Here is a 26,368-nt window from a genome sequence, read left to right on the forward strand (position 1 = left end):
AGTGGTGCTGCATGAAGGGTAGTGTACAGAAGACAACTACTGTAACATTTTAGAGCCATATGTCGGCTTGATAAGGAAAGGTTAATATGCTTGTTACTGTAAAACATGTTCTACCTTGATCTTTTGATAATAAACTTAATATAAAGTGCTTCAAAGTAACTATTTCAATAAAATAATTGTTAAGTTAAATATGATTCTTTTAAGAACTTTTCAAAGGTATACTACGCTCAAGATACCAGCAGGAAATTCCCTAAATCAAAGATTAGAACAGTTTGATGTTAATTTGATCTTTTTTCTGTTGTCCCAATAGTTAACTTATTTGTAATTTGCCTCTTAATTAAAAATTGTGATTTTCTGTTTTGGAGTATTGTTCCAAAAATGACAAAATGGAAAGTTAAACTGCATAACTACAATAATGCTTACAAGGGTCTGTTAGTAGTATCATCATAAACCCGCTCTATAAGGAGGTGAATTGTCAATCAAAATTGTACTGAATCCAAGTGAGCCATGGTCCTGATGCCATTTCAGTTGTAATTTTCATTGAATTGTAATACTTTTGTAGATAAACTGGTCCAAATAATTTAAGGAATGATACATTTTTAGTCCTATGATTGCATTGCTACCATTAATATACTTGTTAATAAAGGTACTTCTGTAATATGTTCCCTTCAGAGAACTCAACTACAAAACATGAATGAATTAAGCCTCACAATACCCCCTGTAAAGTGGGTCTGGACTACTAAATTATAGTAAGTGACATGCCCAAGGCCAGACAGGATTAAAACCTAGATCTCCAGACTCCCAGTCATTTGTTTTAACCACTAGAAAATGCCTTCTCAGAATAAATGAAAGAAAAGATCAGTTAAAATACAGACAGAAGATCCCGCCCTGCTCTGAGGCCTGAGCGGTACAAAACAGCTATAAAGTTATCACACCTGTAGGCAGCTCCCTCAGTGACAGAGATATCATAGCATCTTTTGGGCCACACCCGCTTCCTGGCTGCTAGCACAGGGATTGTGGCAGGGGAAGGGGCAGCAGGCTGTAAGGCCAGGACAACCATGCACTCCAATAATTCCCAGCTAATGGAACAGTCCTTGAGGGCCTTTTGAAGCTGGTGCTAATTGGAGCACCAATGAGATGCTCTAAATTACTTTGGGGACCAGACCAGTGGCCCGATGTAGGGATGGAGGAGCTTGCTCCTCTTTGGTCCACTGGCCTTGCTCTGCAGGCTGATACAGAAGGTCAGGACCCCACTTCCCCTTTTTTGGCCTCTTGCTTGGAAAGAGTAGTTTCTGTGTTCCGCAGAGTTCAGGGAGCACAGGGATTGCCAGTGTGAGACACCCGTGTAAAGCCATGTAAAGGTAGGAGCCTTCCATCCATGGATGCGCTCATGCAACGGCCTCTCCCAAGCTGGCCCTTAGAGTTTTTCTGTTTATTGCATGCTTGGTTTTGGTGAATTGACTGCAACTGTTTCTGGAAAACCTTTAGTAGGTGTGGCACTAACTCTGTAGTGTATAATAAATGGGCATTAGCCTTTTCCCTATGGCAATTTTTTATATGCGCTAAGGTTTTATTTTAAAAACATCCATAACTCCAAAATTATTTTCCTTCAATTAATCAAACAATCTGCTTTTAAAAAACCATCCTGCAATATAAAATCCAAATTGTTCATATTCTATACATTTTCAGAAAGGAAAAATAAACTTTTATGCATTCTTTAGCATAAAGAATCCACAGGTTGATATCATAAAAACACCTACATCATTAGAGCAGTAATTAGGTAAAGAAATAGATCCAGTTATTTTCTCCCTGAGAAAGTCTTGGTACTATCCCACCAGACAGTAAAGGTTGTATTCTTTGTCTCCGAAAAGTGATCTAAAAAATTAATGATTCACATATTACAGCATAGGAGTTCAAACGCTGTACAGTGCACATGTGATAGAGATTTGTTTGTTTATCCTTTGGTTAGTTACTTTGTTTCTGGAGTTTTGGAAGCGACGTCAGGCTGAACTGGAATATGAATGGGACACTGTTGAATTTTTAGAGCAGGAAGAACATATACGTCCAGAATACGAAGCACGATGCACTCATGTAGTAACAAATGAAATCACACAGGTAAGGAATGTTTTTAGAATTGGTCATACTGCAAACTGTGAAAGCTAGAAATTCAAAGAAAGACCTCATGAAAGTGATGGGCCAGATCTTCAACTGATATAAATCAGCATTTCTCCACTGAAGTCAATGGAGCTACCTCAGTTTGCACCAGCTGAGGATCTGACCCAATATGTTGATCTAATAAATTGCAGGCCTAGCATACACCAATCTGTATCAGGCTAAAATGTGAGGCCTGGGGTTCACAGAAATCATTGCAACTGGTTTTACCAATTACTGCAACCTTGGGACTGGGGGTGATTACTAAAGGGCAGTTTCCGAACAGCCAGAGGGACTGCAGTAGAATGATCTGGTGCCACAAAATGGTACCTTTAAACCCAGGTAACAGCCTGGCATTGAATAATTTTTTTTGTGAGAAGCCCACAGTGGTCACTGATAGGGTTGCCAGCTTTGGTTGGACATATTCCTGGAGGTTTCATCACACATAATTAGTGATTAATCTTTAATTCCTGGAGTCTCCAGGACAACCCTGGAGAGTTGGCAACCGTAGAGTAGCTGATTGTTCATTGTTCTTGAAAGCCTGGAGACATGCCAAGAAAACAAGACAAAATGGAGGAAGAGAAGTTGCATTTCATACAGTATTCAGACTTTGTTATCCACAGGTGTCTTTGAATGAGAGAAGCACAAACAGGTATTATGGCCAAGCATACATGAATGCTAATAACATTAATGAGTTCACCTGGACAGGGATAATTCTCATTCTAGTGAAACACAATACACATTTATGAGGTTCTTAGTTTAGAGCTCCTTTTTTTTATACATTTTCAAGTGGCTTTAGCGGCTCACTCCAGCTCAACTGTCAGGTTTTTATTATTTTTTGTTATTGCATCACTACTGCAGTTACCTGATCATTTGCTTTGCTTTATGTTCTAGTCATACTATATTAATGTTTATAACAGAGGACTTGAAAAGTTCCAAAACTAGACTGACATGGTTAAAAATCTACCCTAAGTGGCCCCTTCTGTATTATAATCTTGTGCTACAGGATATCTGGTTTTATTAATAAGCTTATAAAATTTACATTATCTTTACTACACAAGGATCATTCTAAAGAATTCTTAAGTTATTTTTAGATAGAGAAGATTTGGCTAAAAAATAATATTTTTGCCATTATATAGACCTTTCATCTAAGTGTCTCAAAGATTTTTTAAAACATCAGTGAAGCCCCATTACACCTGGGTGAGGTAGGCATCAACCCCATTTTCGAGGGCGATAAACTGAGAGACAAAGAAGCTGAGACCTAAATTTTCAAAGTGTCCACTAATTTTGGGTGACAGTTTTTGGATGCCAAATCTCAGGTACATAGCGACCTGACTTTCAGAAGTGCTGAGCACCCACTAATCCAGCTGATGTGAGCAGTGGGTGCTTAGCACTTCTGAAAATCAGGTCCCACGTTTCTCAAATTGGGCACCCAAAAACTGACACCCAAAATCAGTGGACATTTTTTTTTTTAAGTATTGGCCCACATGAATTGCCAGGGGGACCTGGCAAAGATGTCAGGTCTGGGAATAGAAACCAGGATCCTGATTCCCATTATTGTGCCCTAAACGTATCAAAGTGCTTAACAGATCACACGAAAAATATATTTAAAAGAAGAGCAGATGTATGATTAATCCCCTTCTAAATCAACTCTCTTTCCAGCAAGAAGAGCACGTGCCATACACTGCCTTTGGAAAGTGTGTACGGATGGCCTTCGGTATAAGTGCAGTCTTATTCTGGGTAAAATTCTATTGATCTTATTCTTTAATATAATGTACTTCTTTTGACAAATAATAGCTTCATGAAAAACTAAACTATATATGAGTCAATAAGTGACAGGCTGGTTTGAATTTTCAAATATGGATGTTTAAGTTGCACCCAAAAAGCATCTGCACACATGCCCAAACACATAACTGCATACACCAACCATACATTTACATATGCAAAACAGATATTCGTGCATATAAGTTTATACTTATGCATATTTTGTGGCTACAACTTGTGGGCTATGTTTGAAAATATGGTCCACTGTTTCCTCCATCAGCATTTTCAGATACATGTTTTGCTGGTAGGTGAAACAATGGATTACCTTGGGGACAGATCTGGTTGCACTTTCCCCCCCTTCTTCCCAGTTTCTTTCATTGTTGTTCCAGCCATTCGGTTCAATAGCATGTCATGGACGACTGGGCCTCTTTCAGCTTTTTCGTTTCACTTAAAAGAGCAAAGCTGGGAGCTCTTTGATTTTCCCAATCTTGCTACTTTACCGTATTTTCCGGCGTATAAGACGACTGGGCGTATAAGACGACCCCCAACTTTTCCAGTTAAAATATAGAGTTTGGGATAGTCGCCGTATAAGACTACCCCTCTTCCAACGCACACCAAAAAAAAAAATTAAAAAAACATCAGATTTGATTTCAATATGGTAATTTAAATTCAAATGCTTATGACATGCAGGTACTTAGCAGGAAAACTGTCACTTATAAACATAAGGCTGTTTGTCATCAAACATGTAAACATAAAACAGTGCAAGTGGATTAAACTTTTCCTAATTCACTCTAAAGCTGAAAGGAAGGATAAGACAATAAACCCATGGGAGCTGCCATGCTGTTTGTTTTCTAAGCTGTCAACCGAACTGGAACGGATGATGATAGGAGGAAGATAACAAACAAGAGAGAGAGAGCAAGTGCCGGGCAAGTCCCTGGCGAGTTAGCAACGCCCATCATAACTGCAAGCTACGGTATTTTTACAGGTTTTGCTGGCGTGACAGTTTCCCTTTAAAAGCCTTCAAAATCCTCCTGTTCGTCATCTGATATCATAAGTACATCAATGACCTCTTGTGATACATTTGTAAGGCAGTCATCGTATGGATCGAATTCCGTATCAGATGGTGTGGTCTCAGCTTCGGCTTCCTCTTCATCTTGCCACAAGTAGTCGTCCTCCATACCATCTAATGAATTTGATATGCCACACTTCTTGAAAGACTTGATTACTGTTTCTGCATCAATATCATTCCAGGCTTTTATGACAAACTTGCACAAAACATCCAACTGTGGAGTACGCATGTTTCCTCCTTTTGTGAATGACTTTTCGCCGCTAACCATCCATTCATTCCACTGTTCTTGAATGCGATCTTTAAATGGCTTGTTTAGGCACACATCCAGTGGCTGTACCAACGATGTCAATCCTGCAGGAATAACTGCCGCATCGGTGTTTAGTCTTGCAAGCATTTGCTTGGTGCTGGGAGTTAAATGAGCCCTGAACATATCCCACACCAGTAGACTACATTTTTGAATAAGTCCACCTGGTCGCCTGCTCCATACATTATCAAGCCACAGCTTTACCCCTTCTTCATCCATCCAGCCTTTTTCATTCACATGTACAAAACAACCAACAGGGAACTTGAATTTCGGCATTGTTTTTCTTTTAAAAATAATCATTGGTCTCAGTTTGGCGCCATCAGCTGTGCATCCCAGTACCACTGTAAAACTGGACTTCTCATGTCCTGTTTTAATTAAAATTGTTTTTTCACCTTTTTGATGGACAGTTTTATTTCCAACCATATCAAAATTCATTGGAGTTTCATCCATATTTCCAATACTACTTAACGCATAGCCATGTTTAGTGCGCTGTTGTATTACGTATCGATGGAAACTATTTACTTTGCTATCAAGATCTGCAGGTAATTTTGGGGCAACTTTCATCTTTTGCCTCAGTACCATATTATGCCTTCCCATGAATCTAGTACACCAGGATACAGTGGCCTTAAATCTGTTGCTGTGATCTGGGTTAGATTTGGCCCACTGAAGTGCAAACAAATGTATTTTATTTCGTGTCACTACATAACCGTTTTGGCGATGCTCATTCACCATGTCTGCTACATGTTTTTCGAGTTCTGGCCAATGTGGAGTGCCTCTTCTTAATGCACACTTACCCCTTGGCATACTCTTTAATGCTTTTTCATTTGCTTTCCAGTCCCGAACCATCTTTTCTGTTACTCCATATTGTCTTGCAGCAGCGCAGTTATTATGTTCCATGGCAAAGTTTACAACTTTAAGTTTGAAACTGGCTTCATATTTCTTTCTTCTTGCTGGTGGAGCCATGATGGGGTTTTGACTGTTGGACATTTGTATACTGTACTGTATGTACTGGTACTATACTGTATGAACAGGTACAGATACTGGTGCTGTACTGTATGTGATACCCAGTATACAACAACCAGCCAATCACGGCAAGCGATGTACCTTACCGGCGATTGGCTGGTTGTTGTATACAAAGCCTGCTTGGATTGGTCAGCTCTCCCTGCCTGCCCAGCCCTCCCTGTCTCCAAGACTATCAGAGCGATAGCGCAAACACGCCTCTTTCACCCGTCTGGCCCGCCCTTGTATCCTATTACCTCCTTCTCTGCCTCTCAGATCTCGCACATGCGTGCCTGCGCTGCTTCACTGCTGTCCTCAGGAGCGAGATCTGAGAGGCAGAGAAGGAGGTACGGTAATAGGATACAAGGGCGGGCCAGACGGGTGAAAGAGGCGTGTTTTTCTGGGCACTGCTTGCTCCGCCCTTCACTTACACCTTCCCGGTGAGGCGCCCCCTCACCTCGTCATCGGGCGGGGATGCGGCCGCGGCCGTTTTTGAGCTCCCCCCACCATATGCGGCGACCGCAGATTCTCCAGTCCGGCTCGGAAGTTTCAGCACCCGCCCTATAAGACGACACCCGGCGTATAAGACGACCCCCGACTTTTGAGAAGATTTTCCTGGGTTAAAAAGTAGTCTTATACGCCAGAAAATACAGTAATTAAAACTAAAAATTGAAAGAAGTCCAGCCATCCATGAAACAATATGTAACATGGTGGGCAGGCCCAGAAAGGCCATCTCTAAAAGCTGAGGGCTCTAATATATTGCATGCTCCCAGAGCCTGTACAACATAATGTAGCCGGAAAACCATCACCAGTGATGGGAAATGAAGCTGGAGCACAGGGACTGTACAGAATGCTGGCTGGCCAGCAGGGAAGAGGCTATGTTCTGGGTTTTCATGTCTCGAGCACAGTGAAGAAAATAACTAACTGGCTGGGTGGGGTTCAGAATGCTGGGAGAATCTTGTAACATGTATTGTGATTTGGTTTATTACTATGATATTATGTCTATGGTGCGGGGGCAGGGGATAAATGTCACTTTACAGACATATAAGAGGAGAAACTCGCTGCCCTGAAGAACTTACAATCTAAATAAAAACTAGATAGCTAATAAGAAATAAAAATGGGGAAAGAAGCAGATATGACAAAAAACAAGGAGAAAGAGAATACTGAACATGAAAGTATTATTTCAACCAATGCAGATGATATGACTGATTAAAATTAGGGCTGTCAAGCAATTAAAAAAATTAATCGTGATTAATTGTGCTGTTAAACAATAATAGAATACCATTTATTTAAATATTTTCAATGTTTTCTACATTTTAAAATATATTGATTTCAATTACACACAGAATACAAAGTGTACAGTGCTCACTTTATATTTATTTTTGATTGCAAATATTTGCACTGTAAATAAACAAAATAAATTGTATTTTTCAATTCACCTAATAAAATTACAGTAGTCCAATCGCTTTATCATGAAAGATGAACTTAAAAGTGTAGAATTATGTACAATAAAACCTGCATTAAAAAATAAAACAATGTAAAATTTAGAGCCTACAAGTCCACTCAGACCTACTTCTTGTTCAGCCAATAGCTCAGATGAACAAGTTTGTTTACATTTCCAGAAAATAATGCTGCCTGCTTCTTGTTTACAATGTCACCTGAATGTGAGAACAGGCGTTTGCATGGCACTGTTGTAGCCAGCATTACAAGATATTTACATGCCTGATGCGCTAAAGATTAATATGTCCCTTGATGCTTCAACCACCATTCCAGAAGACATGTGTCCATGCTGATGACGGGTTCTGCTCAATAACGATCCAAAGCAGTGCAGACCAACATATGTTTGTTTTCATTATCTGAGTCAGATGCCACCAGCAGAAGGTTGATTTTCTTTTTTGGTTGTTAGGTTCTGTAGTTTCCGCATCAGAGTGTTGCTCTTTTAAGACTTCTGAAAGCATGCTCCACACCGTGTCCCTCTCAGATTTTGGAAGGCACTTCAGATTCTTAAATCTTGGGTCAAGTGCTGTAGCTATCTTTAGAAATCTCACCTTCTTTGCATTTTGTCAAATCTGCAGTGAAAGTGTTCTTAAAACAAACAACATGCTGGGTCATCATTCAAGACTGCTATAACATGAAATATATGGTAGAATGCAGGTAAAACACAGAGCAGGAGACATACAATTCTCCCCCAAGGAGTTCAGTCACAAATGTAATTAATGCATTATTTTTTTAACGAGTGTCATCGGCATGGAAGCATGTCCTCTGGAATGATGGCCGAAGCATGAAGAGGCATATGAATCTTTAGTGCATCTGGCACATAAATATCTTGCAACGCCAGCTACAACAGTGCCATGCGAAGGCCTGTTCTCACTTTTAGATGCATTGTAATTAAGAAGTGGGCAGCATTATCTCCCATAAATGTAAACAAACATGTATTTCTGTGATTGGCTGAACAAGAAGTAGGACTGAGTAGACTTGTAGACTGTAAAGTTTTACATTGTTTTGTTTTTGAGTGCAGTTATGTAACCAAAAAAACTACATTTGTAGGTTGCACTTTCATGATAAAGAGATTGCATTTCAGTACTTGTATGAGGTGAATTGAAAAACACTACTTCTTTTGTTTACAAATATTTGCACTGTAAAAATGATAATCAAAAATAGCACAAAGTGAGCACTGTACACTTTTTGTATTCTGTGTTGTAATTGAAATCAATTATATTTGAAAATGTACAAAAACATCCACAAATATTTAATACATTTCAATTGGTATTCTATTGTTTAAGAGTACAATTAATTTTTTTGAGATAATCGCGTGAGTTAACTGCGATTAATTGACAGCCCTAATTAAAATGTGCCTGTTTCTCTTTAGGTGCAGTTGCTTTTTTCTGGCCACAATCCGCAACAACAACAATACCTGGCTCATATACAGTGTTTTTCCTCCAGAATGCATCCTGCCGATTGTGCAATGCTGTACATGGAGTGTTGGGAAGAGAAGAGTCTTTTCTAACCCAAGGAAGTGTCCATCATATGCCCCAAAGCATGAGATCTGATTACCTTTCTCCTTATCTTAGCTTGCATAGCTACAAACATTATCGGTCGTAAAATTATCCATCTCTTTTTCCACAGGTTGACCGTATGCTACACAAAGTAGTCTTCTCTTTTATGGGTTCTAAATTTACTGTGTTTTATCTTCACAGAGCATCCCCTTGCTCTCATATTATGGGGTGGGGAGAAAGAGGGTCCAATTAGTTTCACTTTGGCCTTCATAATATATATTTCAAACCACTGTTTTTCCCAAGCCATATGATTTTACACCAATATATATATATTGTATTCTATTTTCAGATTCTTTTGATCGTTGCTTCAGTTATTGGCATCATCGTCTACAGACTCTCAGTTTTCCTTGTGTTTTCTGCAAAGCTGCCACGGCACATTAATGGAACAGAAGCAATTCAGAAGTACCTGACTCCCCAGGCAGCCACTTCAGTAACTGCTTCAATCATCAGTTTTATAATCATCATGATTCTGAACATCATCTATGAAAAAGTGGCAATCATGATTACTGACTTTGGTAAGTTTATGCTTTAGCTAGGAACTATAACAGAAAACAACATCATTCCTATAATAAGGACCCCAGTAAATGAATATCTACACCAAGTATTTCAGAATTTTCCCTCTATAGCATGCAATGACTTCTAGAATTTTTCAAATACAGCTTTTCACTTTCATCAAAGAAATATATTTTACTCTTTGCCTAAGAAATCCTTGTATAGCCAGCATGAAAGATCAATTGTTTACAGCTTTGTATTTGTGAAACAGACAAAGCTAGGAAGATTACTATAATACCCAGGCTTTATGAAAACAGATCAGTACTGCACAACACATTCAAGTATATTAGCTATTATTTATGGAGAAAACAGCCCCTTTTTTGTAAATAAATAGAATATGGTCACTGGTCCAATGCTAGATGATTTTCTCTCGTTATTAAACAGATAACCATTCACAAATATTACTATTCTTTCCATCCAGGCCATCTACATTAAAGTAGCTGTTCTACTTTAGATGTGTAAAGTACTGGTATTTTAATATGGTTTATTTCCGTCAGTTCAAAATGTTATGTTTGTTATTTGTTGAGTCTGCGAGGATTTTCTCTTTCTATGAAAGTGATAGAGAATTGTGTTGCTCTTTTTCTTTTAGCGTCAAAGAACAAATTCTTTCCTCTTTACAATAGTCTTCTAATTAACATAATGGCTACATTGTATTAGAGACCCTAAACAATCTAAATTGTGCTGCAAATTCTATTCAAGCATGCAAGGCACATGCACATTTTTTGACGGAGGCACTAAAGCTGTTCAAATATTAATTTTCTTTTCCTTTTTGTTTTTTGGTGTGTTTTTTTTTAAACTACAGAACTACCAAGGACGCAGACTGATTATGAAAACAGTCTGACCATGAAGATGTTCTTATTCCAGTTTGTCAACTATTATTCTTCATGTTTCTACATTGCATTCTTTAAGGGTAAATTTGTAGGATTCCCTGGAGACCCAGTTTATTGGTTAGGAAAATACAGAAATGAAGAGGTAAGAATCCACTATAGTGTATCTTTTTTTCTTAATTAACAATGTAAGATATTAGCCTAGGGCCTGATCTACACTAAAAAGTTAGGTCAATTCCAGCTACAGCGCTCAGGGGTGTGAAAAATCTACACCCCTGAGCAATGTCGTTATTTTGAGCTAATATCCGGTGTAGACAGTGCTAGATCAACAGAAGAATTCTTCTCTAAACCTAGCTACTGCCTCTCAGAGAGGCGGATTACCTACGCCAACAGGAGAACCTTTGTAGCATTTTGAGTGTAGACAAGCCCTAGATCTTCAGCTATTGCCAAGGAGTGTACAGCACAGAAGGGGAGTTCAAAGGTAGCCTTTGTACTTCCCCAGTTCTAGGCCAACTGTGTGCTGGGCCAGCCCCTTAGCATAATTTAGAGTAGCTTCAAGGTTTCTTAAAGTTACTTAGGTTGTCATTGACTCACAAGGGACCACTGTGGAATAATAAAGACCCAGCCACACTCACTTTCCCATGAACACCTGTATCAACAGCACAGAGAGGGTGGTATAACATCCTCAGCACCAGCTCTCCACCATCCATGGATCCCCCTCCACTAGAGTGATCTTCTTGTAATGACAGTGCAACACAGAGAGGCTGTATGATCTGGGCCATTGTTCCATTGACTTCACTGGTATCCTGCCCACTTATAGCAATGTCAGATTTGGTCTGTTGGGCCTTTTGTCTAAATTATCAAAGGGATTTGTCTCAATTGTCTTCCTGGATTATTTTTAAGGTTAAAATAATGTAATTTTTAAAATTTTAGTATATATTTTATTTAAAACACTTTAATCTTGCCTGAAGAGTTATGCAGCATTTTTCATACCTCTTTCAACCTTTAGTGTGATCCAGGCGGATGTCTCCTTGAACTTACAACACAGCTAACAATAATAATGGGAGGTAAAGCAATTTGGAATAACATTCAAGAAGTGCTTCTTCCGTAAGTACCTAATGTTTTTTTAAAAGTGACGTAATGAAACAAAAAGGTCAAATATTTAATGGCTAAGGCCCTGCTCCTGTTTGAAGTAAGTGGGCATTTAGATTTCAATAGCAGCATATGCTCAGGCACCTGGAGAACAAGACCAACATTTTCCATGGTCTCCAACTTGGATGCCATTTTTGGGTCCAGCTTGAAACGCCTTGGGGCTTGATTTTTCAAAGGTGCTATCGATCCCCAGTTCCCACTGAGTTCAGTTCAAGTTGTGGATGCTCAACATTACCGAAAATCAGGCCCAACATGTCTCAAGTTGAGTGCCCAAAACTGAGGCAACCAAAACTGGAGGCTACTCTGACAATTTTCACCTTATTATTGCGTTAAATGGCATACCGCGATTTAGTATTTACTGTTCTATGTCAGACTTTCCACAGAACAAGTGTTTAAAATGCTTTTTTAGTTTTTTAAATATATTTTTGTAGTTGTATTTTGACATTCACAGCTCTGTTCATATGACAGACATTCCCAAAAGGTAATGTTGAATGTAAATGATACAGTAAAACCGGAGGCTGCATGTCTTCTGTGTAACTTACATAAAGGTTATTAAATAGTATTGCCCTCGTCAGGAGACAGGGAATGATCTAACTACAGAAAGCAGGAAAAGGTATAGCGAAGGGAGGTGGCGAAGAGAGGGAACCAGCACGAACTCATTTAAATACATATCTGATGGAGTTGTAATAGAAACTTATGACATTTCTTCACCAATCAAGTATGCACAATCGTAAATAATAACAATTATCTTGAAAACTGGAGGTGGGAGTCCTAGAAAATAGGGTCAGATCCTGTTCCCATTTACACTAGTGTAAACCCAAAATAACTCCACTGCCTTCAGGAGAGTTACTCCAAGTGTACCCTGTTGCAAATATGAGCAGAATCTGTCCCTTAGAATCAACAGGCCTGATTTTGTGTATTTACATCTGTAGATTTAAAAAAATTGCCACAGGAGTCAGTTTTTCCTGCTTCAGGCTGACAGCCAAAAAGTCTCATTGTGCTAGTTGATTTTATTTATGCCAGTGATTGTCCCAGTTTGCTTAGCCAGTTATCTATTCTTCCCATTACTTATGCCTATCCATCACCACACACGATGTATCACCACTTGCAACCAGTAGTCAAGTCCTAGGTTTGTGCTTCCTTCCCAGATCAATTCTTAACATGACCTGGTATTGCTTGCACTCGAAGAACTAGATCCACCCAATTTTGACATTTTTAATCATTGCAACAGTAATGTAACAGGCATTACTGATGCTTTAGGATGAGAAAAGTTGAATTGTGAAGATTAAAATGTGTCTACATACGGTGATTCAGAGGAGCAAGTGTAGTATGCAGTGAGTTGGATATGCATCAGGGACTTTTATTATTTATTGAGCACTGATAGAATGCTCAAGGCTATACAAATACAGAAAACAAATGATCCCAGACTCAAACATCTTGCAATCTAAATCAGACACAAGCAAACAATACATGGATTGAAGGCAATGAAGGAGAAAGATTTGGAGACAGAGAGCATGCTGTCTGACAAATAAAGCTGCTTTAAACAAGATAACACTCAGAATATTGACAACCTTATTAGGGAGTGTAGATTTGGGGCCTTGATAACAGGTGGCTGGGCAGGAGGGAAGTGTAAGAGGAGATGACCAGGAAGAAAATGTGGAGAAGGGGATTGGAAAAAGGGAGTGACCTAAAACACAAATATGGGTAAAGGAGACTTAGAAATGGAGGAAAAGAGAAAAGGCCCAAATCTTGCTTCCATTGAACTCCTATTTGCAATGATTGGGCCCAAAAACTGTAATTAAGATGAGAAAGGAGGAAGAATAATGTATAAAGGAAGAGTGTCACATTTTACTTGATATTAAATGGTTTCAGATTCAGTCTCAGTGCATCTGTTTTTCAGGATATATCTAAGGACTACTTTAAGCCAAGATACCACAGTGAGGGATGCATTAGAAGTTGGATTGATGGGAAATTTGGAAAAATATTGAAAAAGCAATTCTTCTTGTATATTTTAAGGAATAACACATCTTTTGTAAAACTGTGATGCCTCATGCAAATCTTTAAAAGCATTTGGCTGATATCTCATTTTGCATTTCTCTTATTACAAATGGAAATTTTCTCTTCCCTTTTATGAAGGACATTTATGTGCAAACAATACCTTTTTTTTTTTTTCTTAAAAGCTCATCTGCTGCCACTCCTTATTCTAAGGTAACAGATAGAAATAGTTATAACTACATCATCAATTTTCCTAAATTCTGGTGCTCGCATTTCAGACCCAGAGCTTTTGGGGAGGAGGGATTAAAAACTGTGCAGTTTGAGGAATATATTGGGCCTGGTTCTCTGTCGCCTTTTCGCCTGATGCTGTCATTTACACCAGTGCAAAGTGGGTGTGAAATGCTAACAGATCAGAATGCTAGTGTTGTACACCCACTTTGCATTACTGTAAATGACTGCACAAGGCACAGGGCAATAGCGAATCACAGACCCATTGTTTGTATTAAGGAGTTTCAGTAGTTCAGTTATGATCAAAACCAATTTTCAAACTTGCCTATACCACCAGAGCAAGATCTTTGCAATAGCTCAGCCTTTGGCAGAGTAGACTAACAATGTGAGTCATCATTTTTCTCCTGACTGATAGCTGGGTTAAGAATCTAATTGGAAGATGTTGCTCAGCTGCCAGATCAGAAAAGACTATTCCCCGCTGGGAGCAGGACTACCATCTGCAACCAGTTGGAAAACTTGGATTGTTTTATGAGTATCTGGAAATGGGTAAGTCAGTAGTGCAATTCTGATTCGTATGAAATATTTTCAGGACCCAAAGGTGTTTTTTTTAAAAAGTCTTCAGATAAATAATGTCTGATGATTTTATAGCTAATGTAAACATGTTATAGAGATTAAAGCTTGTGCAAAATGAATAAAGGTAAAAAATTTTGTTAGTCTGAATCAAATAAATGACAATCCAGTTTACAACTAAAGACGATATGGCTTCTGTAGCTAGGGATTGTATGACTAAGTCTGTTGCCTCTTCATCTATTACCCTATTCACAGACTGTGATCTTCAACTCCAGCACTGCAGCATGACATTCCTATACCAGTTTACTGTAGATTTACAGCAGCTTTCAAGTTTTTACTTTTTGGAAGCTGTCAAAACTTTAATTTCTTTGCAACCAGCCATACTTTAATAGTATTGTAATCATACTTATTTCAGCACACAAACACCAATAACGTGATTCTTAATTGAGGCTTTTCAGCATAGCACTGGATTAATAAATAAATTTACATGCCTGAAAGATAAGAAGGCATATAAAAGAAGCAATATTGAAATATTCAGAATAGTTCATATGTATGAGTTATGGCTTTTTTGTGTGAGTGTGCACCTCACATACTTTTAAAGTCTATTGTTCATTCTTGGTAGGCCTCACTATCTTTCAGGGGTTTATTGTACTTTTCTGCATGTATGTTCACACAAGGTCTGCTATTTGAGAGAGAGAGTCTCTGATTAACCATTAAAACATGCATTCCTGTCTCTGTCATGGTGTGGGTAAATATATACACATCGGAGTTAAGGCATCACCAATGTATGTCACATTCTCATTGGCAGTTATACAGTTTGGATTTGTCACTTTATTTGTGGCATCATTCCCGCTGGCTCCTCTTCTGGCTCTTGTTAATAATTTGTTGGAAATACGAGTTGACGCCTGGAAGATTACAACCCAGTTCAGACGCATGGTGCCACAGAAAGCACAAGATATAGGAGCATGGCAGCCAATCATGCAAGGAATAGCAATTCTGGCAGTAGTGACCAATGTAAGTATGACTTGAGAATTATAAAAAATGGTATACTCTAAATATTCTTGTCAAGTGAGGATGTGAAATATTAATATGTATTGTGCCAGACTGACCAGAGGTAACATTTTCAGAAACACTGAAATAATTTAGGATCTTAAGCAATGTTCCCTCTAATTTTTTACATCCACGTGTGGAATGAATTTTGTTATGCGCACCAACATGAAGGTGATGTGTGGCAGTGGAGGGGTCAAGGGTTTCGGAGTGTGGGGGGGGGCTCAGGGCTGGGGCAGAGGGTTGGGGGGGTGAGGGCTCCAGCTGGGGGTGTGGGTTCTGGCGTATGGCCGGGGATGAATGACTTGGGGTGTGGGAGGGGGCTCAGGGCTGGGGCAGAGGATTGGGGTGCAGAAAGTGAGGACTCCGGCTGGGGGTGAAGGAGGCTCTGGGGTGGGGCTGGGGATGAGGGGATTGGGTGCAGGCTGCCCCGGGACTGCTGCAGGGGGAGAGGCGCCTCAGCCCACCTGTGCAGCCCTTGATAGCTTGTGGCCACGCAGCTTATAGGGAACTTAGATCTTAAGTCCCATTTTTTAAAGTGACATAGGCGTTTAGGAGCCTAAATATCTAGCATCCTAAGTCTCTTTTGAAAATGAGACTTGGGCTCCAAAGTCATTTACATGCTTTCAAAAACCCTAGGCCTAAATAAAGGAAGTTTCACTTTTCATGATGTGACATCCTTGAGAAAATTCTGTGTCCAACCTTCCATTATGTATGAAGAATACAGTGTATCCTCCCTAAACTTACAATACTCACTGAATACAGAATGAATTTCTGAGAATTTTCAGGTAACTGCATGGATTTTGAAGAAATTAGGTTGTAATTAAACTTTATTAATTATTATTGTATTTATTATGGTCGTGCCTCCCCGCCTAAGCAGTTTTGCACTTAAAACAGAGATTCAACAGCTTTGTTAGGTATGAAAAATGCAATGTAGCCTCAAAATTACAACACTTATCCTTTGAGTGTAAAATGAATTTTCTGAGAATTGCAAGTAAATCCATTAATCAGTCTGAGTTAAAGTTAATTTAAAAAATGAGTCCTTTATGAAATTTAGTACTTGGTTTCAGATCTTTTTATGGCCTTATTAATCAAGTGCAGACTCTTCAAACTTCCCATATAGTTAAATCATACTGAAATCTTACGCGTAGGCTATGTTGGAAAAAAAGGAATGGTCTTTTTTGCCATTATGAAGTACACAAGAGTTTGTTCTCCAGCAGAAGCTAACATATAATCTTATCCTTCAGAAATTTCCACCAACTGCCCTCTTTCAAAATGGCTGCCTTTTCCTCCCTCAGCAGGACTGAGCCACAGAGTGTTCTCAGTTAATGTCCTTCTCAAAATGGCCACCATCATCCGTTATTCTCAATAGGACTGAGGCCTCAGGCTGTCCTTATCAAAGATAGCCACTTCTGACTTCATATGGTGCTATCATCTGCCCAGAGGGCAGCTTGGCTTCTCTACTATTGAGTGAACAATCAGATGTGGCAGCCATTTGGAAAGAGGGCAATTTGTGGTGAGTTTCTCTGAAGGAGAAGGTTTTGTGTAAGCCTCTGCTGACAGATTCATTTTTTCAGTTGTGACAAATAACAAAAAATTACTGTTACTCCTATGCATGTGTATGCAGATGCATAAAGTATTGTAGAGGGGAGTGCAGGCAACAAGACAATTTAGAGCAAGGGGGGTTCACAAGCGAATGTGGAAGACGAGAGAGAGAGAAACATTCAAGTTGCTTTGTGCTACTCTGGTGATACAAAGCAACTGTAAATCCAGCTTAAATGTCCAGTAATGTCTGGCTGATTTGTGCTGCTCCAGAGTGGTGTAAAGCAGCTAGAATGTATTGGTGAATCTGGTGCTAAAAGTTAACATACAAATGATTCAAAGTTGATAGTACATATCTTCATATCATTAGAAATATTTCATGGCACCAGGTTTGTTTTCTTTTTTGGCTTTCTTGTTTAGTGTTCATGTACAACGTTTTTAATAATAACTTAAATTAAAAAAACAGGAAAATTCCCAGACAAAAATAGCTCTTTAAGCTACAGTTAAGGTTCTGAGTACATATTAGTAAGTTCCTTTGGGTCACTCTGCTACAAACCTAATAATAAAACACATATAACCCTGATGCGGTTATGCACCAAAAGAAATCCAAACATGTTATCACACAGTTAGGACATCCAAACAACCTTAACTCTGCCCTTAAAGACATCATGAAAGAAAAAAAAGTCTAATGCATTTTTAAAAATTAGTTTAAACTACTCTGGGAGCACAAACACTAAAATGTCTTCATCATAATCCTTATGGTTATTGTATGCAGTCTCTACAGGTCAGAGGCAGCCTGTAGATTGTTAAGATTGTTTTGGTGATTTAACTATGCATTTAGAGACCTTAATATGTTTGGATTCCTATTAGTGCCCAGGAAGTTGTTAGAGTGTTCTATTTTTAGGTTCTATAGAAGACTGACCCGAAGAACTAATTTTGGTCTGTCTCTCTCTCTTTTCCCTCCACAACTCAGAAGAGGGGGCTATCTCACATTCTCCAATGCAAGGAGTTCTAGATTATTGAAGATGCATTCTCCCCCACAATTGATTACTTACTTGTCTGCCATTTTCCATAAGACAAATCCTGCTACCTCAGACTAGCTGTAAACACTCTCTCAAAAGGCAAGCAACAGCTCTTAAATGTATAGTACTTGTAACCACCACGAGACAGGTATATTTAAAATGCAGCTTTACTCCCTCTAATTAGGAATCAGTCCTATAGTCCTTGAGTACCAACACATTTCCCTTTCACTTCAATGAGATTATTAGTACATAAGGGCTGCAGGGTCACAGTGAGTGGCTCGTCTGCAATTTTCCCAGTTTCAGTTGTTTTAAGAAACACAAGGGACTCAAGAGCCAACCAATGCTGAAGCCTGCAGGACCCCATGGGACGGACTCCCTACAGTCAGCACAGGCGACCAGGACTGACTAGAGCAGTCTCTCACTCTGTCTGAGTTCTCGGAAGCCTTCTATCTGATGCCAACCAACAAATCTCCAGGCATCGATGGGCTGACCGTGCAGTTTTACTGCATGTTCTGGGATGTCCTCACCTCAGACCTCACGTCCATTTGGGCCTAGTCCTTAGGGAGCAGGGTGCTCCTGCTGTCGAGCAAGTGGGCCATGCTCACTCTGCTGCCTAAGAAGGGGAATTTCTGCAACCTTAGGCACTGGCGCCCAGTCTTGTTCCTCAGCATGGACTCCAGGGTCATAGCAAAAGCCATCTCGCTGCAGCTAGGGTCCATGCTGATAGACATGCACCACCCTGACCAGATCTACACCATCCCAGGCCAGACCATCTTCGACCATCTCTATTTGGTCCAAGACCTACTCCATCTCATGTGCCGGGCTGGTCTGTCACTCACCCTCCTGTCCCTGGACCCGGAGAAGGCGTTTGACAGGATGGATCATGGGTATTTCATGGGCGCTCTGTGGGCATTTGGCTTCAGGCCCCGCTTCATGGGCTTTCTCCAGGTGCCGTACATCTCTACGGAGTGCCTGGTGAAGCTCGAATGGGACTTGACTGAACCCATCGTTTTCAGTCAAGGGGTGCATCAGGGTTGCCTGCTGTCTAGCCAGCTCTATACTATGGCTATTGAGCCCTTCCTCTGTCTTCTCCGTAAAAGGATGATGGGGTTGGTGCTTTGAGAACTGGACTTGCGGGTGGTGAGGTCAGTGTATGCCAACAACCTGCTCCTCCAGGATGTGGGAGACCTAGTGCAAGTGGAGGCTTGCCAAGCCATCTATTTGGCAGCCTACTCTTGGGTCAAGAGCTCTGGCCTAGTGGTCAGGGACAGGTGGCAAGTGACCTTCCTCCCATCTGCGCTATGGGCCATCCGGTGGGGCACAGATCCGCTGCTCTATTTGAGCATCTATCTTTCTGCCACCGATCCCTCCCTGCTGGAGAATTCAGTCGATCACGAGGCCAAGGTGGCTGACCAGTTGCAGAGGCTACTCTGGTGCCTTTCTCTTCAAGGGAGGGTGAAGGTGCTCACCCAGATGGTCCTGTTCATGCTCTAGCACCAGTTCAACTCCCTGGTCCTGCACCTGGGATCCCTGGCTAGCCTCCAGAAGAAGATCCTTCAGGTTTTCTAGCTGGGGCTGCACTGGGTCTCCAATAGTATAAGGGACTCAAGATTCATTTTGGATGGAAGTTTGCTAAGAACCAGGATATGGTGCTGTATCCCAAATATTAGAAGGAGCTTTTTGTTGGTGTTGTTTTGTTTTTTGTTTTCTTTTGTTGTTTGAGATACGGGCTTCTACATATACACATGTGAACTTTCCCTCACCATCTGTACCTCCCACCTGATTGATTAACCTGAATATACAGAATCTATATCTCCTCTTCTCCACTCAACTGTTGGTTTTGCTATTGCTGATTAGCTATTATAGCCTAAGGCACCATATATTCTTCCACTGCATATATTACCTTTGCAGCACCTGCAAGGCTACAAGAAACTTTTGTGTAAAACTATCAGTCTTGGGACTTGCAGTTCAAGCAGCAGAGCTGCTGTTGTACCATGCCAGAGCATCTGTTGTTGATTTGAAGACTGATTTTAATTTGTTATGGTATAAATGGAAAACTGTGTTCAGTGTAGCTTAGGAAAGGGAGAACACTATTGGTTTGTACTTTTCCAGCGTGATACTCTAAAAAGCAGCCCACAATTCGGGGGGGGGGGGGGGGGAGTTCCTTTTAAACGACACAGTAGAATTAGCTTTCATGTTTCTGTCCTTGTAGCAGTTTGCAACACATCTGGAGATCATTCTGCAGGAGGGGAAACACCCCTCCCCACAATTAGAAAACTTGTTAATATTATGCATTTTTGTTCTAACATTACCCTTTGGAGAGAATTTATATGCTAAAAACAACTAATTTTAGTGTAAATTTAAACAATGTAGCATTTCATAGAGTTTCTTGAAAATGGTTTTAAAAAGGACATACTCTACATTTAATTTATGCTAGAATATGTTACAAAAATCCTTCATAAGTAGTTATTTATCCTCAAAAACTTAAAAACAAGATTCTTTACCCATAGGCTACCTCCATTTTCCCTTTTGTCAGCCAAATGGATGAGAGTCTTCTCAGCTAAACTTCGAAGTATCAAAACACACTAAAAGTTGAAATCAGGTTTTTAGAGCCAAATCCTGGTACCATAGAAGTCAATGGGAGTTTTGTCCAGTTGGAACCAGGGTCTAACTTTCGATCCTGCCACCTTGCTCATCAAGTTCTTTACAGTGGGTCTACTTGGTGAGTGACGTATTACCCAACATATGAGAGAGATCTCCACAGTCTTCCATCTACCCACACACAAACACACACACATACACAGAGTTTTGTATCCCTCGCAAATGTCCTCAGATCAAGACTTCCCTTAGGTACAAAGGTTGCCCCTAGGCAAAGAATATTTGTCACTCCTCCCCAAAAGGTGAGGAACTATGTATATTAAATATAAGTTCACCCTGAAAGTCACCCCTAAACAAAAAGGCTATCATGAATGTAAATAGGATACAGTTTTACCAACTTTGAAGTTATACATTTTCCCTTATTCTTTCCATTGCTTTATTGCCTTCTCTCCCCTTCCATTTTCCACTTTCTGTAATCACTGTTCCTTTTTTCTCTTTTCTGCCCATTTTTCTTCACTCCCTTTATCGATTTTGTTAAATCTTTCCTCTGTCCCTATATCTAATTTTGCCCTCTCTCTCAATCCCACCCCTTTTTCTATGGCTTTCATTCATTCACTCTCTCTTCCTCTCTATTTATTTCCCACTCTGGATTTTGGTCTCCCCTCTTTCCCCATCAATGCATCAGCTACTCTGTTCACATTGACAAGGTTTTATTCGCTGCCATAAGGACAAGAGACTTTTTTGGCTTTTACATTCTGGAGCACAAGATGTCAGCCAGAACTGGGAGTGCTGTGCATAAGCCTATTGTGCCCAGTTGTTAAATTGCAGAGTTTAACAATGAAGATCCTTCTTCATAGTGCAGCTCTTTGAATATCAGGCAGACAAGGAGAACATTTGACTAGCCAGGATGAACCTATCTAATGGTTCGGGGGTTGTGATGTATAATCAGCTGAACGTGACTTCCCAATGTGACACTGTGGCCAAAAGAGCTCATTCAATCTGAGGATGCATAAACAGGGGAATCTCAAGTAGGAGAAGAGAGGTTATTTTATCTCTGTGTTTGGAACTGGTGCAACTGCTGCTGGAATACTGTGTCCAGTTCTGGGGTCCACAACACAAGAAGGATGTTGATAAATTGGAGAGGGTTCAGAGAGGAGCCATTAGAATGATTAGACTCAAGTAGCTCAATCTATTTAACAAAGAAAAGGTCAAGGGTGACTTGATCACAATCGATAAGTCTCCACGTTGGGAACACATATTTAATAATGGGCTCTTCAATCTGGCAGAGAAAGGTATAACATGATCCAACAGATGGAAGTTAAAGCTAGACAAATTCAGACTGGAAATAAGGCGTAAGTTTTTGACAGTGAGGGTAATTAACCATTGAACAATTCACCAAGAGTCGTGGTGGATTCTCCATCACTGACAGTTTTTAAATCAAGATTGGGTGTTTTTCTAAAAGATCTGCTCTAGGAATTATTTTGAAGACGTTCAGGCCTGTGTTGTACAGGAGGTCAGACTAGATGATCACAATGGTCCCTTCTGGCTGTGGAAACTCTGACTCTTCCAGAACAGGAGGTCTTTGTGAGTCACTGTTTTAACCACCCCGCAAAAAAACACAGGCCTGATTCCCACATACAGTTTATGGCACTCACTGTGAGTGGGGTATGGATACTCTTTGGAACAGGATGACAATAAGAGGCCATGTAATATGTGAACTGGTATTAAGCAGCTGCTAGCAAGAGGGGAAATATTGTCTTGATATCAGGAGCAGTTTCCACATCTGCTGACAACTGGAATCTCTGAGCCAGCAGCTGCAGAAGTGAATTTGGGCTGGGTATGACCCCTAAGGAATGTTTTGGACGTTATAGGTGAATGATCTGTAGCTTTTTAAGTTTGAATTATCTTTAAAATGTTCCTTGTGAAATTTAATTTATTTGTAATGGTAGGCTTCTTAGGGTATGTCTTCACTACCCGCCGTATCGGCGGGTAGCAATCGATTTATCCAGGATCAATATATCGCGTCTCGTTAAGATGCAATATATCGATCCCCGAACGCGCTCACCGTCGACTCCGGAACTCCACCAGAGTGAGCGGCGGTAGCGCAGTCGACGGGGGAGCTGTGGCCGTCAATCCCGCACCGTCTGGACCCCAGGTAATTCGATCCAAGATACTTCGACAAGAAGTTGCGTATCTTGGATCGATCTCCACCACCCCCACCCCCAGTGTAGACCAGCCCTTAGTGTGTGTCATTTTACTTGAAATTCATCAGGCAGTAGTTGTTTAAAATATGTGATGAGCAGGTCTCGATAGGAAACATGTGGACTGAAGTGGAATATACAATAGTATATGTTTAATTTGGTGAGATTGGCCGTAAGAAAAAAACATTAATTGCACAACTTTTTGAAGGTGTCCCGCACAAAAGATGTAATTTAGAAACTATACAGAATGTGCATTCCAGAGAGATTGTTTTATGCCACTGAATGACTGCACATCTATTTGCAGAGAGAACCACTGAATGGAAAAGTGCAAACTTTCTGATTTTTAGTGCAGTAATGCATATTTGTTGAAATCTAAAGTGCACAGAAAAGCTATGTATATATTAAGGCTGCCAGTTAAATACTGCTCCCTTTTTGTCTTCCTCTTCTAAAATACAGGCAATGATAATTGCTTTTACATCTGACATGATTCCTCGTTTGGTTTATTACTGGTCCTTTTCAGTCCCTCCCTATGGGGATCACAGCAGTTACACCATGAAGGGGTATATCAACAATACGCTTTCTGTCTTCAATATATTGGACTTCAAAAATGAAAGCAAACCAGTTCCACTTCCTGGGCTTGGCAACCAAACAACATGCAGGCAAGTGTCAAATAATTATTCTTGTCGCTGGAAAGGAAAATATTCTAATTTTGTTTATAAAAATCTCTTCAGTAATATTAAGACTTCACTAACCTCAAGAACAGTCAGAAGGTAAAATAAAACAACATGGAGTTTTCTAAATCTTTGATTCATTGTATTTCCCCCAATAATTAATAATACATTATTCAAAATAATATAAAGGTGATTTAAACATATTTTTGGTATAGTGGAGAAAAAATGTATTTTATTAAGTTCAGCTTATTCTGTAAATGTAAAATTTACCATTCATTTTAGTTCTATACAACTTATGACTCTAGGCTGTGTTAAATGGGACATATTTTGCTCCATCCTCTGGCCATAGTGCATTACTGCAGAGGTTGCTGAAATTATTTCTTGACTTTTCTAAACTGTCTTTAGATATCGTGACTTCCGATACCCTCCTGGGCACCAACATCAGTATGAACACAACATATATTACTGGCATGTGATTGCAGCCAAGTTGTCTTTCATCATTGTTATGGAGGTCAGTACATTAGGTCTTGATTTTTTTTAAATATAATTTTAGGCTTCCCCTCAATAAAAAAGAACCTTCAGTTTGCAATTAATTATGTTCTTCACTCAAAGTTATTCATTTTGTTTTGTGAACAATGTTGAATATTATGGGCCAGATCCTTAGCTCAGCATATCTTAATTTAAAATCAATGAAGCTATGCCAATTTACACTAGTGGAGGATCTGACCCTATGCATTTAGCAGCTTCTTAGTTTGGGAATTTAAAATACTGTCAGAGAAATTTTGTATATCAAAAAGAACTGGAAAAAAACATTGCTCTAATAAATGTATGGAGATAGCTGTTAGATCATCTTATATGTGTGCATTTGTGTGTATGTGTGTGTGTGTGTGAGTGTGTGTGTACGCACGCACACATCCACACACAGAGAGAATTACCTGTGTAAAAATAATCAGTGTTAAATATTACTCTTTTAATGATCCCTATTGGGTAAAAATCAATATAGCCACATTTTCCACCATTACATGGAGTGTAGCAAAATGCCCAATCCAGAGCTAAACCTGTACTGGGGGCAAAAGAGCTGCTCTGTAGCATTATACTGTAGATATGGGCATCTGTAATTCTAGCTGGGAAAGGAGCAACAGAGAAGCTGCATGGTTCTCAAATGTGAAGCTAACTGTTAGGTTCTTTTTATTTTCCGTCTGGGTTTTGAGCATTTAGGTTTTGCATTTTCAAGCTTTTCTTCGTAATCATGGGAGCTAGAAACGTACTCTTTTTTAAAAAAAGAGGAAAAGCAAAGATTTTAACATAAATCCTCAGCTACTGGAGTCCAGTGATTAAGAAAGATTTTTAATATCATGAGACTTGCAATAAAATCATGAGCTGCAAATCTGATGGGTAAGGAGCTAAAAGCCTTAGCAGAGCAGACAGTAGTAGTAATAGTAATTTATAGAATATGTTTAATCTACCAAGCAGTTTATAGACAGACATTAATCCACATCATGTCTGATATAGCAGATAAGGAAGTATTATTATCTCAATTTTTAAAATGGGGGTTCTGAGTCAAAGAGGTTGAATGACTTCTGGACTCTGACCTCTCCTGCAGTGCCAGAGAGTTGGGCTGTGCCTCCCTTCGTACAAATATTGGAGGCAATGCAGACTGGTCCTTCCAGCTCTGGGATTTGGCCACGCTCCTGCTGCCCTTTCACCAGTGTCTCTGCCAAAACACTTGCCCACTGCTAAGTGGCTGGTGTGTAATGACCACTTCTTACTTACACTTATCATAATTGTCCCCTCCATTTTCTGTGCACACCAGCTCCCAGTCTGTTATAGCCACTCGTTGTCTCATCATATCCTTATATTGTAAATACTTCCAGGAAAGGGACTGTTCTTTTGTTATGCATGTACCGTGCCTTGCATGTTGATACTTCCAGGTACTGCCACAATGCAAATAATAAGGGATCACAGTTCATTCAGCACATCCCATGGTACCATCCTGGGCCAAAAGGGCATTGCCTATCACAGAAGATCTGTAAAGCTGCCACCTATTCATCCATCAATACTTCAGTAAAACAATACAGGTTTGGCCTTTATTCCTCTGCAGAAGCATCCTTCAAAAGGAAGATATTCCAAGCAGTTGCTTCAAAATAGTCTAATATTAAGTTTAGGGAAGAGTTAACCTTATTTTCTGCTTCTCTCTCCCACCCTTTTAATTTTCCTTAATGCCCATCACATCCCAAATGTCTCAGGGAGAGGGCAGGATACAGAATGGAAAACGTATTACATGATGATTTCCTTTCTGAGACTGACCTGCCTCTTAGTATAACCCAGCTAAGTCTATTGGGTGGCCGTATATAGAATGGAATAAAGCACTGCTGTTACAAACATTCTATTTAATCTACTAGTAAGAAATTTGTATTGCCATACAGCTTTCGAAGTACTGCATGGTGGAAAAAGAAGAACAGGAGTACTTGTGGCACCTTAGAGACTAACAAATTTATTAGAGCATAAGCTTTCGTGGACTACAGCCCACTTCTTCGGATGCATATAGAATGGAACATATATTGAGGAGATATATATACACACATACAGAGAGCATAAACAGGTGGGAGTTGTCTTACCA

At 39.8% G+C, this 26,368-nt stretch overlaps 1 protein-coding gene across 2 annotated transcripts in view; it reads left to right on the plus strand.

The window, feature by feature from the left end:
- The window catches only part of ANO6 (anoctamin 6), a 120,500-nt gene that overhangs the window by 85,044 nt on the left and 9,088 nt on the right, over positions 1-26,368 (plus strand). For both annotated transcript variants that reach the window (XM_034769957.1, XM_034769964.1), the window contains 9 exons: positions 1,970-2,115; positions 3,814-3,891; positions 9,633-9,858; positions 10,698-10,867; positions 11,732-11,829; positions 14,513-14,643; positions 15,476-15,681; positions 23,534-23,736; positions 24,154-24,259. In XM_034769957.1, coding sequence (XP_034625848.1) covers positions 1,970-2,115; positions 3,814-3,891; positions 9,633-9,858; positions 10,698-10,867; positions 11,732-11,829; positions 14,513-14,643; positions 15,476-15,681; positions 23,534-23,736; positions 24,154-24,259 — 1,364 coding nt within the window. The remainder of the gene's footprint in view (positions 1-1,969; positions 2,116-3,813; positions 3,892-9,632; positions 9,859-10,697; positions 10,868-11,731; positions 11,830-14,512; positions 14,644-15,475; positions 15,682-23,533; positions 23,737-24,153; positions 24,260-26,368) is intronic.

This window comes from Trachemys scripta, chromosome 1, assembly GCF_013100865.1.
Source record: "Trachemys scripta elegans isolate TJP31775 chromosome 1, CAS_Tse_1.0, whole genome shotgun sequence".
NCBI lineage: Eukaryota > Metazoa > Chordata > Testudines > Emydidae > Trachemys > Trachemys scripta.